Source organism: Lagopus leucura, unplaced genomic scaffold (genome assembly GCF_019238085.1).
Source record: "Lagopus leucura isolate 7727_CA_CO unplaced genomic scaffold, USGS_WTPT01 Super-Scaffold_100004, whole genome shotgun sequence".
Classification (NCBI taxonomy): Eukaryota; Metazoa; Chordata; class Aves; order Galliformes; family Phasianidae; genus Lagopus; species Lagopus leucura.
In genome coordinates this window covers 49,187,310-49,201,125 of record NW_024962264.1, presented here as the reverse complement: position 1 = coordinate 49,201,125, position 13,816 = coordinate 49,187,310, and the positions used below count along the sequence as shown (strand labels likewise).

The window sequence follows — 13,816 nt, the reverse complement described above, 5'->3', positions numbered from 1 at the left end:
ATGGAGTCAGAAGATGTTCCTTTTTTGAGTTAGGTTGAGTACAGTCCCGTTCCTTCTTAATACAACTTGTATCTCCCCTCTCTTTCCTTCTCTCCAAATGGTTTCTTTTAATGCAGAGAGATTTTTTTTTTTTTTTTTTTTTTTTGAGGAGAAATAATGAGGGTATTTGTGTATGTGTAAATTTTTGAAGGACATCTATAAAATGGGAAAATTCTTTTCCTGACAATGTAAGCTTTCAGTTGGAGCTTTGAAGCATTTTAATTGCTGCTGTGTTTAAAAGGAGACAAATATCTTGCTAATGTTTTCCATCATAACATGGAATTGTTCATATGCATGAGGGTTGCTTTTTTAAAAAAGATTGTACACTTAGATAAGATGGTGTCAAGTGCTGCTTACTGTTTATGCAATACAGATGTCATTTGCCCTGGCCCTGAATTTTTCCATTTACCCAAAATGGATATACAGTATTTGTGGAGAGACAGTTATTTGTACAAGCCAAATTCAAAATAGAAAAATACAGAGGTCCCCTTTTCAATTGAATATCCTGAAAATGAATGCAGTTATTGTTTTTGCTACGTTGCTTTTTTGGAAGGTGAGCAAAACAGAGATCTTTTCATTTACACAGAAGAGTTTAATGCATTACAAACATTTTTATATCTCAACATTTAAAGCCTTGCTGCCAGAATTACTCACATATCTGTGAGTATACCCAGTCTCTCTTCCTTCAAGGCTAGCATATACCATCTCCATTTGACAGACAAACTAAAGCAGGAAGAGTTGTGAAGTAGCATGCTTGAAAATCACGTTAACAGCAGAAATTGGAATTCATTCACTGTTACTTTATCTCTTAATTCAGCACATTCAACACATGACCACTCTTCCTACCAGTCCTGTAACATGTAGAAGGTTTCTGTGTGCATATAAGTCACTACATCACTATAACAACTGCAGGCAGCAGGTTTGGAAGTTAAGTAGCACAAAGTGACACACTGAGGCCAACTCTTTGAGCTACTGGTAGTCAGGGCTAGAAGCCAAGTCTCCTGACTGACATCAGCATTTAATGGAGACTCGGAGGATATGTGTGTATTGTTAGTTTGAAACTGTGGAAGGGTGCCAGCTGGGAAGGGGGAGCTGGAAAAGTTCCCAAGCTGGCAGGATCTCCTCAGAGAAAAGGGCAGAAATGATCATTTAGACATAATATTGTTCATGTTCAGCATTATAGAAATACAGCTCTAACGCTACCACCACAGAACAGATACACTGTATAACTGTAAGCAGCACATGATGCTCTTGCATTCTTCTAACCTGAAATAAAAGTAAACCTAGTTTACATACATTAAATTGTAAGTACTTCTGATGTTTTGTAAGGTGCCAAGTTTATAGCCCACAGAAAAAAATGCCCTTTTTTCATGTATGTGCTCCATACATCGTAAGCACTAGCAGCAGGGAGAATATCTCACCACTATCATGCCAATAAACCTTTGAGACCACCACCAGAGTGAGTGTTGCTCATATAATTTATTAGGTTTATGGGTAAAGAAAGTCCACGTGGTTAAATTGCCTGTGGCCACCATTGTAATGACAGAATGAACCATTGGTCACCCTCGTGAATCACTTTTACTTTCACCTATAGAAAAATGGATCTCTGTTCTCCTTTCATGGAAATATGAAATGTGTTTGTCATGGTTTTAATTACAGAAGTTGTTGCATTGGTTTTAAGTTAATTAAAAAAAATCTCCAGGCAGGCTTTTGGCTCTTCAGCCATGAGAAGGTCACTGTAAGTAAGCTGCATATTGTTAGTTAGCTTATACTTGTTAGTGTTTTGTGTCTCACCGGCAGATGTTGCTCAGGAAAGGGAGTCTACAGGTTTTCAAATTCCCACGTTAGATGTCCCCGCTGACTAGCTATAAGTCTTTGAGCATGCCACCTAAACTTACTTAATTTTAAAAGTGGGTAAACTAGTATTTAGGTTAAAGACTCCACTAGAGATCCCTAATACTTAAGAGAAGCAGATTTTCCCTGGTCCCACCACAAGCTCACTTTGGCCAAGGAGCTGCCATGCCAGACCAGGGCTAAGCATGCACCACCGCACACCAGTTAGTTGTGGCCAGAGACATTATGTTTTCAAGGCACATTCTTTCAGCCATGTGTTCCAATCGCCTTTTCTAAGTAGGTCTTAATATTCTGGGTTGATGTTCTGATTAGTTGTTTTCTGATTTGCTCACATAGAGTTCCTCAGCAGTTTGGTCAGATGAGCATAGCTTTGGGCAGAGCAAGAAGCTGCATTTTTGTGCTTCTTCATCTAACTTTGAGCAGATGAACTTTATTGGGAAGAAGCGTAAGATGAAGCACTATGCTGTACTGTTCGGATTTTGCAAATCTCTGTCTCTTTACTTTGTCTCTATGAGAGGATGGAAAATAAAGGGCTTTTTGTTTGACCCAAACAGATCATTTCCTGTGAAATCCAAGCGTTTTTTCCCCTAATTGTGTCCTTCCTCCAAACTGAGGAAAATCAATTGTTTTTTTTCCAGCTCTACTGCATACAGCAGGGCTGTGTGCTCAGAGGTGAGCTAGCAGAAGAACAGCTGAGCTGAAAATCTTCCTGTCAGGGAAGAGGGTCACGTCCCTTCACCTGCTGGAGACTTACATACTATTGAAATGCTCTGACAGCTTTCTTACTCAGGAGAGATGCCACCTGCTGTATTGCATTCAGCTTTGGAGTCCAGATCCAGAAAATCACAGGGATGATCAGAGGGCTGGAGCATCTCTCCTATGAAGAAAGATTGAGGAAGGTGGGTTTGTTCAGCTTGGAGGAGGCTTTGGGAAGACCTCATTATGGCCTTCTAGAATTTAAGGGGGGCTACAGGAAAGCTGAAAAGGGGCTCTATCACAGAGTGCCGTGACAGGACCACTTTTAAGCTTACACAGGATTGATCAAGATTAGACAGTAGGAAGGAATTTTTCACAGTGTGAGTGGTAAGGCACCGGCGCAGGCAGCCCAGAGAAGCTGTGGTTGTCCCATTCATCCCTGGAGGCGTTCAAGGCTGGGTTGGATGTTGATCAGCCTTGGAGTAGGGATGGTGCCCCTGCCCACAGAAAGTGATCGTTAAGGCTCCTTACAAACCAAACCTTTCTACAAGCCTGTGACGTTTCTGGAATTAGGTCTACTTGGGATTGATGTGAATTGCTATTAGATAACTTAGGAAAGGTGAGCCTGACTGGAAATGTAACATTTCACAAGGTTTCAAATGAAAGATTTTACTTAGTTTACTTCGATTCTACCATACCCTCCAGAAAACTACACAGACTGCGCGCAGCGTTTTTTTTCTTTTACAGGAGTTGTGATTACTGAGTGACTGCGAACTGCTCAAAACACCACCGAGCTCAATAGCGGCTCCCTCCCGCCCCAGCAGCCCGCCGAGCCCGGGGCCGGGAGCCCCGGCTACCCGGAGGAGGCGGAGCGCGGTGGGGGCGGGACGCGGCCCCCGGCCCAGCCCTGCCCTTCTTTCCCTCCCCTTCTTTTCCTTTCCCTCGCTGGCCCAGCCTTGCCCGGCTCTTCCCGCGCCGGCGCCGCCGCGGGCAGTGCTCCGGGCGGGCGGCTGGGGCGCATGAAGGGGAGGCGGCAGGCAGAGGGGGCAGCGGCCGGAGCGCGGGGCGCCTGGCGGCCGGGAGGATGTCCCCATTGTTCAGCTGGGTGGCCAAGGTAGGCGGAGGGCACGGCCCGGCCGGGGGGGCGGCACGCGTCCCGCGGGGCTCCGGGGCGGCGACGGAGCCCTGCTGCCGGCTCGGCTCGGAGCGAGCAGCGAGGGGAAGTTGGGCTGGAAGCGGCGCGCTGCGGAGGGGAAAACGGCGGTGAAAGCTGTAGGAAGGTGTGGTACGTGCTGGAGTCGCCTCGTGCGTGCTCTGGGATACGTGTAACTGCGCTCCCGCTGCTCGTTAAGACTTTTTTCCCAGAACGTATGCACAGCCCTCGGCTAGCCTTTATTTGGCTTACTGAAGTCTGGCAGTGTATGTGACGTGCTGGCTTTTGCTTCTGTGTGTCTGAGGGTTCAGTACTACCTTCCATCACACTTTGTGGAGTTGCACATGGATGCAGAGCAGTAGAGGTGGCTTAAACAAATCTGGAACATAGTTTAGAGCTGATGTTTCAAAAATGTGCGTTGTTTTGCTCTCCAAAATAGGCATGATATGTAATTCTATGGTGAGACGAAGCAGAAAGCACAGAGAGGATGGGGTGAGGCAGGCTCTGTGACAGCCAGAGTTAGGGGTTCCTCTGAGGAATTACCTGAATAAATAAGACTAGATCTTAAAGTTAAACTCATGGGTGCTTGTTGAGTCCATAGAGCCCAGGTCTGTTGTTCCATGAGGGTATGGCTGGTTGGCTGATGGCTGTAATGCAGCCCTCACATAGCAGGTGGAATCCCTGTGTTGGGAAGGTGGCAGGAGGGAGCACACTATGCCCATGTCACATCCATTTAGATCCCAGCAGGGAGGATTTGCTCTCCCCTGTCTTAGAAAGGAGTCTCCTTTTTTTTAGCTATGCTTAGAAAAGTGGAAATTTATCCTTTCCTCTTCCCATTGTTTTTGATTTTTTTTAAACCTGTTTAAATAGCTGCCAGGTGGGGCGTGTGTTAAGCAATTCCTTCTCCTGTCATCACTGTGGCTCTGTCTTATGGTGCTGTGCTACCCGAGGGAATGATGCCGTGCCAGCAGCCACAAGCACGCTGGCCTCATCTGCAGGTGGAGTGATGCAGTGGAGTGAATCCCGCAGGACTTGGTGTGGAGCACCCTGTGCCCCTCGCTTGCTGTGAGCTTGTCAGGAGCACAAAGCCACCAGTCAGCCAACAGCAGGCCGGGGGGGTGGGGGGAGAGACGGAGGGGGGGCACAGGGCAGAGTCCGTGGTGTGCAGACTTGGCCAAACTTCTGCTGGGGGAAACGGACTCCTGCAGGAATGCACTGTTGATTTTGTTCTCGCAAGTGTTTACTGAAATTTCAAAGCCAATTATTGCACTGCTGTTTTCTTGCAAGTGGTTAGTGTTATTCTTTGAATGGCGGCTAATCATCAGCTCTAATTTGGGAGGGAATACTAGGCAGAGTATTGAGAAAATATAAGATGAGGATTGTGAACAGAGAAAGCTATCCTGCCTGCCAAAGTCTGAGCAGTAAAATTGCAGGAAGCGCTGCTGGACTCTCCCAGCACAACTGTGCCAGGGTTTGTAAGATGGTGGCCCCTTTCAGAACAAGGAGAGACTGCAGGGTGTGGGGGAGACAGCCCCCTGGAAACAAAGCTGGGCACTGACTGCTGAAAGTATCCCAACCTAGGAAAGAAGTGCTGAGGGTCTGCATGCAGATTCCCTGGCCAGGAGGTATTTACAGGTGAAGTAATGTACCCCCATGTGCTGTAAAATAAGTCCCTAGTGCTTGTAAGCATTACATTGCCACTTTTAAGTGCTGTGTTACTCCTGTCTATGTGTTGTCTTCTGTCTATGCACAGGCTCCTTAGGGTGAGCTGTGCTGTGCTGCAGGCCCAGTCCTGGGTTGTACTGGAGGAGAAGTCCCGGCCAAATCTATGTGGGTTGGTGCTGCCCACCATGCTGGGTAATGACCTTTGAAGTAGTGACTTATTTTAGTCTGCTAAAATTAGTTAAATAAAAGAATAGTTATACCTGTTTTTCCTGCCTGGATTTATAAAACTAGACGACTGACTTCAGGGAAATCCTTCACTAAGCACCTTACAGCACAGCCTATTCAAAGTGTAGTCTAACTTTGGTCAGCTGTAGGCAGACGGTGCAGACACTTTCATAAATAAAGGTGCTTCAATCTTCATGTTCAGTTCACTGCATTAACTGTTACATCAAAACTGTCATTCTGCAAATATTACATGGAAATAGTTTTTTTTTTTTAACAAGGTATGATGTACTTGTATGCCATCAATTCAGTAGGAGAGAGCAGTACAGCCAGGGTTGCTAAGAGTATTTTTACTTCTTCCCATTGGAGGGATTCAAGACCAAGCTGGATGTGGCTCTGGACAGCCTGATCTAATGATTAGCGACCATACACATAGCAAGGGGTTGAAACTAGATGATCACTGTGGTCCTTTTCAATCTAGGACATTCTATGGTTCTATGATTCTATGATTTAATTTAAGTAAAACGAAGCCTGCCAACTTTAGTCCTAGCTGTGATTCTAACTTAATTTTATAATGTAAGCTTCTGTTCAGAAGCTGCCTTGCAGAAGCCACAGATAGGACTTGACCACTGAATAAAGAGAAAGTAAGAAGCAGTTCTTAGCCTAATAAGTCGTATAGATGGACAATTCGAGTAAGTACATGCTCAGAATCTCAGCTACTTAAGCCATTTATGCATAGCATGTCTTTCTAGTTACAAAAAAAGAGTACCATATACACTACAAAAAACTTAGTTTCATCTAATTTTGTCTACAGGACTATAAGCTAACAAGGTAAAGTAGAGAAAAGTAATGTAAAAGCAAGGTTACAGAGAAGATCGAGGTTTGTTCTGTGATGATGGTGGTGCAGTGGATCAGTCAGTCCTGGCCGGCTGTCCGTAGCTCTTTCCTCCTCATGCTGCAGGATGGCAGTTTCCCACCAGTTCTGGGAGAGAGCTGGGCACAGCGGAGCTTCCTGTTATGGCCTCAGGTACCCTGAGAATGGGTCCCCAGCACCAGCTAAAAGCCTGTGGGTGCTGCAGGATGGGTGGCTCATCTTGCAGCTCAGACTGAGAATCTGATCGTTTGGGTTTCTTCTGTGCTGAAAAACAGATTTTAGAGCATATTCACAGTACATGTTCTGAAATTGCCAATAGCGAAACAAGAAGTGTTGTTTTTGTTTTTGTTTTTTTTTTTTTCAAGGATTACTGAGGCAGGATTGCCTGTGACCTTTCCTCAGTTTGGGAAGGTTACAAGGCTTCAAAAAAGAGAATTTCTACACCACTCAGTGTGGAAATGCTTGGATATTTTAAGCATTACTGGAGTACTGATGGTAAATGTCAATTGTTTTTTATTGCAGTCTTGATATAATTCAATACGCTTTGTTAGAAGTGATCTTGTTAATGTTCTGCCATTCTTTTTATTATTTTTTCTGAATGAGTGCCTGATAGGCCTCTAGTGAGGAATGCATGGGAGTGACAATTTACTTCATAGTGTAGGTCAGGAACTGCATATTCAATTAATTTGCCTCTGGAAGAGGATGAGAGACTGAAAATGAGGAAGAGCAAGAAATCCCTCCCCCTCCTTTTCCTTTCTATTCTGCCTATCTTGTCTTTTTTCCTGCTCTGTTTTGGTGTGTATCATACTCACTTATGAGGGTGTTTTGTTTAAGTGTACTGACTTGGCTCTTCTCTTAATTCTCACAGTTTCCAGCATAGCTGAACACCTGTGGGTTTCTTTAATCCCTTAATGAATGACTTGCTTTTTAGCCAAGATTTGTTCTCTTAAGGAGCACTCTTCACTGTTCATTTTGACACTGTCTGCAGTTTCAAAAGCTTTGAAGTTTATCAAGCCTGCCTTAGTTTTAAACCCATCTTACTTCTAAGATGATATTTGGAGAAGTGAATTAATGATGGTGGTCTCCTGCGGTGTACAACCCTCGTTTAGGCTGGTGCATTGATCCCCATAGCCCTGTTTCTGAATATGTTTGAGAACGTGGGTACTGTATCAAGAATCAGAAAAATAACTGAGAATCAGTGTGAAGGAAGAATCGGGAGCGAGTCTGGTGAGAAGGCTCAAGTGCTGAGGTTCCTCTTGTAGAAGAAATCTCAGAGCCTTGAACACGGCAGGCTGAGCAGGAGGATAAGACCCTGCTCATCTCCCAGGCTGAATGCCTGCAATGCAGGAAACTTCAGATTTCCACAGGATTTCAGGGCCGGGTTCACGCCGTGCCCCTGACAGAGAATGGGAGGCTGCTGCTGCATGTGTTTCTCCCCGTCAGCTTTCATTTTGGGGTAAAACCATTGTCACCAGCTGACAGCACTCAGATAAGTGCAGACGCAGCCAGTTTCACATGCCCACTGCTCTCTGTATGCCAGTCACTCCTCGGCGTCCCTGCGGGGGCTCGGCAATGGCTGAGGAATGCGCACTCAGCATTTGCAATGAGTTTGGTCCCGTGGTGGAGCGGCTCTTACTCAGCAGATACCTTCTCTTCAGAGCTGCTTCACTTTTATTCTCCCTCCTGCTTTTTCCTTCTCTGAATACACAGCCTGGTTATACTCCCTTTGCTTACATGTCCCTAACCCCATGGGAGAAGTGCAGGATGCAGGCAGGCTCATGCAGCCCTTGTGGCTGTACAGATGAGTATGGCAGTGCCCTCTGCATCTGCAAGGTGCATTAAGGCTGCTTAGCGAGGTTGGTTCTTTCCATAGTGAAATTCCCAGTCATGCAGATTTCAGGTTACAAAGGCTTTTCTGCTGGTTTGTCTTTCTGAATTAATTTCTTATGAGTATCCACTTTCAGGTTCATTGTCGACTTTCAGATTTACTAAGTCAAGGCAGATGAGGTAGCTGATCTTGCTTCTTAATACAGGTCCTGTACTCTGCAATTCAAAACAAAACGCTTAGACTCCAGCTGAAAATTGCTTTCCTTCACTAAGAAGCTCTCTAGAAATCAGGGCCATTAGCTGTCCTCACATGGTAAATGTGCTCAGTGCCAAAGTGTAGCAAAACCACCAGTTGATCCTGCAGGATCAGGGAAGGTTCCTGGTCCCATTAGAGGCAGACAGTGCAACTAAGTTTTGATTATTTTTTTTTTTAATTGTATGTATGTGTGGCATGGTAGTTCAACTTTGATTTACATATGATGATCTAAAGTACTGCTTGAAATCATGGTTTGCTTTTTGGAAGGTTAATAGGATGTGCAGTAAGGATGTTTCTGAGAAAATGAGCTCAGGGGTTTGACCCTGGGTTCCCCAAATAGAAATATCCATGAGAGAAAGGTTGGGCAAAACACTGCTTTGAGGAAGCCAGCTCACAGAGCTGCAAGTTTGGTTCCAGTTTGTAATTTCCACCATCCTCTGACTTTAGAAGCAATGGTATTTTTCAGAAGCCTCTCCTTTAAGGGGATGTTTGTACTTTTTTTTTTTTTCCTGTGCCAGCCAATAAATACTTACAATTTTTGAATCAAATGATGAGAAACATTTCCCGAAGTTGAAAGAGATGAGGTTTTATATATGCTATAGAGGCTGACTAGAGACTTAGCAAGTAAATCTTCAATAGAAACACATGTGAAAAGTGTAAAGAACATCTCAAGAGATGAGCTCAAGGAGGAGCTTTCTTCCCATTTGCATGGAGGACAGGCAGTTGAAGGAGTGGAGGGAAAGACCAGCTGGAACTTGGGGAGCAGAAGCTGAGGCAAGGACAAATTTAGCCCCTGAATCTTGCTTTCATCACTGAGTTATTTGAACTGAGTTTCATCTGAATTGGGTTTGGTTATTCTTAATTGACTTACAGTAACAAATTCTGAGATAAATCAGTGCTTAAGTATATGAGAATGTCAAGCCTGAGGAGGTTGTCCAGAGTTTCTGGAGGGTTAGACTTCTGTCTATCACTATGAGGTACACTGTGAAGAGAATAACACTGTACATCTCCATCCATTACAAGGGCATTGTGCACTTAAGTGTAAATGTTGACAGTGTATTCAAAAATGCATTAAATTACAATAAATGCAATAAAAAAACGTTCGCTGAAATATCTGGAAGCTTCTTCCTAACTCAGAAGCTGCTGGCTTTGGACTTTTTTCCTTTGTGACATCATAAAAAACTGTTGTTTTTTTTCCAGGGGGAATCTTTGATATATAGTAACCAAACAGGATTTTCAGGTATAGATAGCTTGTGAAATTGCAGGGCTGAGGAGAACAGACTGTGTGCAGTTATACAGGCACAGTACTGGCTACTGAAAATGGCAGTGCTGAGCTGAGCTAAACAGCCTCTTGCATTTTCAAGCAAACATTTTGTTTGTTTTTGTTCTTTGTGTTTATTTCAAGGGGCTCTATAACCAAATGTCACACTTTTATTAGTTTACGGGGCCGCATTGCTGCTCACCAATGAGGTGAGCTCCCTGAAGTGCTGTCATGGAAATGTGGATGGTTAGTGCTCTATAAATGTTTAATGCTGGTTTTGTTTCTTTGGACATTTTTATAGCTTCCAATCTCCCCAAAGACAAACCATGGCAAAGGAGATCTGTTAGAAGTGTTTTGGTATTTAGGACAGTGATGTGCCAGGTATCTGTTTAGAACTCTATTGGTAGTTGCCCAGAGTATGAACCAAAACTACATGCTGGAATTTTGGGTAAATCCCACTGGAATATAACCCATAGGGTTTAGCATTCTGTGAATGTGATTGACGTTTCCACTTGATGTACAGCTGTGTGGGGGTGACTTGTGTGGACTTCAGAAGTGCATTTTTTGCACTTGACAAAATAGTTTAGGGAGCTAATGCTACATTTTGTTTGTGAAGTATAGAATTGGATACAAATGACTGTGTAGTTTTTTATAACTCAGGCAGCATTTTGTCTCAGTTTGGTGTTTCTAAAGGTTTGATAATGCTTTTCACTTAAAAGAGCAAACAGAAGAACCCAGTTGTCTTGTGGATTAGGTGTGGCTGAAATAGCAGCAGTCCCTGCTGCTGACATCATTCTTTGAGTCAAAGAAAGCAACACTTGCAAGGAGTCTTTCCTTCAAAACTTTTCTTCCTTTCCTTACTGCTTTCCTTCAGCTAGATTCTTAGCATGACCCATAGGGGATCTTCCTTGTATCTCCCACCAGCTTTTTGTGGGGACTTCGTTTAGTCAGTGACATCTGTTTTAGAAATGTGGAATGCTTACCACTCACTTCTGTGTTTCCTTGGTGAGTAAGTGTTTAAATATAGAATACTTTGGAAATACTGTGAAGGTCAGAATTCAGTCACCGTGAAAGGGGTGTAGCTGTGTGAATTATCCAGTTAGCTAAGTTTGGTGTTTGGTAGTCATCCATTTGTAGTTACCATTCCATTTTCTAAAGGAACTCAGCCTTAACTGAAGAGAGGAAAAGGGGGGCAAGGGGGAGAAGGAAAATTTACTTTTGGAAGAAACTGGGTAGGTTTAGAATAGCAATCTCATAGCATCGAAAGCAGAACAGATTCTGAATTTTTACATCTATCATTATAATTTGTGACTGAATAAAGTATGATATAGATAAAACTTGATATTTATCAAATACTGACACAGTAGTAGGAGCTCCATAAATGAGCATGAAGACAAACTTTTATCAGCATGTCTTTCTGTGGATCATACTTCTTACATTGAGCTAACAGTGTAAGACACTTTGTTGGGAAAGGCGCAGTGTCTGTATCTGTAGAGTAATTTCTAGTTTTCTTGTTTCTATCAGTCCAGCTAGCTTGCTCTGACTGCAGGGATGGAGAACTGTCACTGTAGGTCTGTAGTGAGTTTTGTATGGGATATCAGCATGGGATTTCTTGTCAGCAAGTACCAGTTCCATAATCCATTGCTAAAATTTCTCTTCTAGCTTCTTGTCTAGGGTGGCATGTTGGCTTGTCCTTGAGATGGCTTTCAGGAATGAACCCTTAGCTCCATTCGTCTCAGGGTTACCTTTTATCAATGTTTTGACAACTTTTGTCCAAGGGCTGAAGGTGCAGCTTTATCTAAAAAGGACAGTGACATCTGTGTTTTGTTGTGGGTCATGCAAATTCGCTTTTGACTGTCCATGCTTGGCTGCCCTGTAGCAGTTAAAAGAGAGAACAGCCAGCGAAGTTGCCAGTGTTTAAATGAAGAAATGAGATCCAGTCAATCACAAAAGCTCAGGCAGGTGCTCTTGGGTGTGATGCAGTGCTCTGTGGGATGTTCTTCCAGGCTTAGCGTGATGAGCTGTAGCCCAACTCTACAGTTGATGCATTTGCAGAGAAATGCAGTCTTGTGGGCAGCCTGTAATTAAACAGCACATTTTCCATGGTGATCATCTTCCTCTGAATACCTCATTAAATATCTTCTTCAGATATCTAGTATCTCATTTTGTTGTGGATTGTTTTTTGCTTCACTTTATGCTGACATGGTAGATTTTACACTGTAACTTTTAAAGGTGCCTTCTGTAAGAGTTTGTGGAAGAACTGCTCTGCAAAGATGCTTTCTCCAAACTCTTTTCTTGCAAGGCTTTTGTCACATCTGGACGAGAGAGGGAAAGAAGCTTTAAAAAAAAAGTTGAACTTTCACCTGCTTTAAAATATGTGGCCATCCTAAAAGCAGGAGTGAAGAAGCAGATTCTTAATGTGTCTATTATCAACAGGAATTAGAAGCACTTGCTTTTTCAGACAATAATTCCATGATCTTAGGAGGAAGAACTAGCAAATTTCCCTAATGTGATCTGGCTGCATCTTAATGGAGGGGATCTTGAGTAAATAGCTTTCTGTTCATGTTGCTGCCCATTAACATTGCATCAGTAGCTTTCCATAAATGCAGAAAGTATTTTAGAAAGCACTGTGTTGTGGACTCTTCTTGATAGCGGTTTAAAAACAATTTCCAGGGCAGTTGACAGGCATGACCTGTCCTACGGTAGCTAAATTTCTTCACAAAAGGCTGAGTGGTTTTTATTAAATTGTATGATAAATGTTTTAGTTTGAATAGCCCATAATAAATAATGCTAAGTCAGTAAGCTTTCTATGTGTTGTTCATTTCAAAATTCAAAGCAGAGCCTAATTCTGTAGCTTGTGAAGAGTTTTTCTGTATGTTCCCTGTATATTAAGGCTCTCGTTAGGTTTTGGGGGTTATTCGGGTATATTTTTATATTGGTTTTTCTCCTTTTCCATTAGGAGTGGCTGGTCAAAATCATTAGCAATAACTGTATTAAACTTAGACCTTTGTTAGTTCTGTAAATTACCTAGCTATTACTAGGAAGACCATTGGTCTAGGAAACAAAGGCTGGCAATCATCTTATTTCAGTTTTCCTGTTCAAATGAAGTAAATTTGAAACAAATACATCATTTGGGATGATTTACAATATGTTTTACAAAAAAAGAAGAAACAAACAACAGCTAGTATAAACTGTACATGTGGATTTCACAGAGCTCTGTAGCTAGCAAGTTTTAATAATGTTTGTTGCTCCCAGTAACTTGTCACATGAGAAGGTGACTTAAATTCTAACTGCTTTTCTGAAGTGGGAATTGGATTGTTTTCAAGGCAGTATCTCTGGTGACGTGGATGTCCATGGGAAGATTAACTGTTGCTTTCCAGTCTTGCTCATGTGTGAGTTGACCTGAGGCAGCTGCAATCTGTTATTACACAACAAAGCAACAAATTCGTGTTTCTCCAAGAACATATTGGTTTGCTTGCATTTTGTACCACGTCAGCAGAATACTGGAAGAAGCTAATTGCCTTCTGCACTCTGGTTCTCTCGGGACTTCTATAAGTAAACGTAATGTCTGAATAAGGCTCTTCCCATGAAAAACATCACATTCTACCCCAAACAGTACTGGGGAGGAGGATTATTGGAGGACTATATGGGGCTTTCTCATCCCTCGGGACACTTTACTGTGTTGGCAGAGTAAGAGAGATGCTGTTTAACTCTATTGCAAGTAGAGCAACACAGATTAACTTGCACACTGTGCCAGTCAAAGTTGTTCACAGTATTTCCTTCTCCTTCCCCAGTGGAAACTTCCAAATAAAATTCTGGAGGAGGGGGAATTCTGAAACTCATTTGCATCAGTGGCCTGTAATGAAAATAACTTCAGTTGTTATGAGGATATATGACAACTCAAGTTTTCTTCCCTTCTTGTTTGGAGTTTGGATATTGCTAAAAGAGACAGAACAATTTGTGTCTTGT

At 42.9% G+C, this 13,816-nt stretch overlaps 1 protein-coding gene across 11 annotated transcripts in view; it reads left to right on the top strand.

Moving 5' to 3' along the window:
• TBC1D1 (TBC1 domain family member 1) overlaps positions 1-13,816 on the top strand; it is a 95,730-nt gene that overhangs the window by 25,604 nt on the left and 56,310 nt on the right. The window contains exon 1 of one of the 11 annotated variants that reach the window (XM_042871084.1): positions 3,627-3,703. The exons of the other annotated variants lie outside the window; for them this stretch is intronic. Within the exon in view, the coding sequence (XP_042727018.1) occupies positions 3,674-3,703 (30 nt within the window). The 5' untranslated portion in view covers positions 3,627-3,673. Of the gene's footprint in view, positions 1-3,626; positions 3,704-13,816 lie in introns of those variants that run through there. 11 annotated transcript variants of the gene reach the window in all.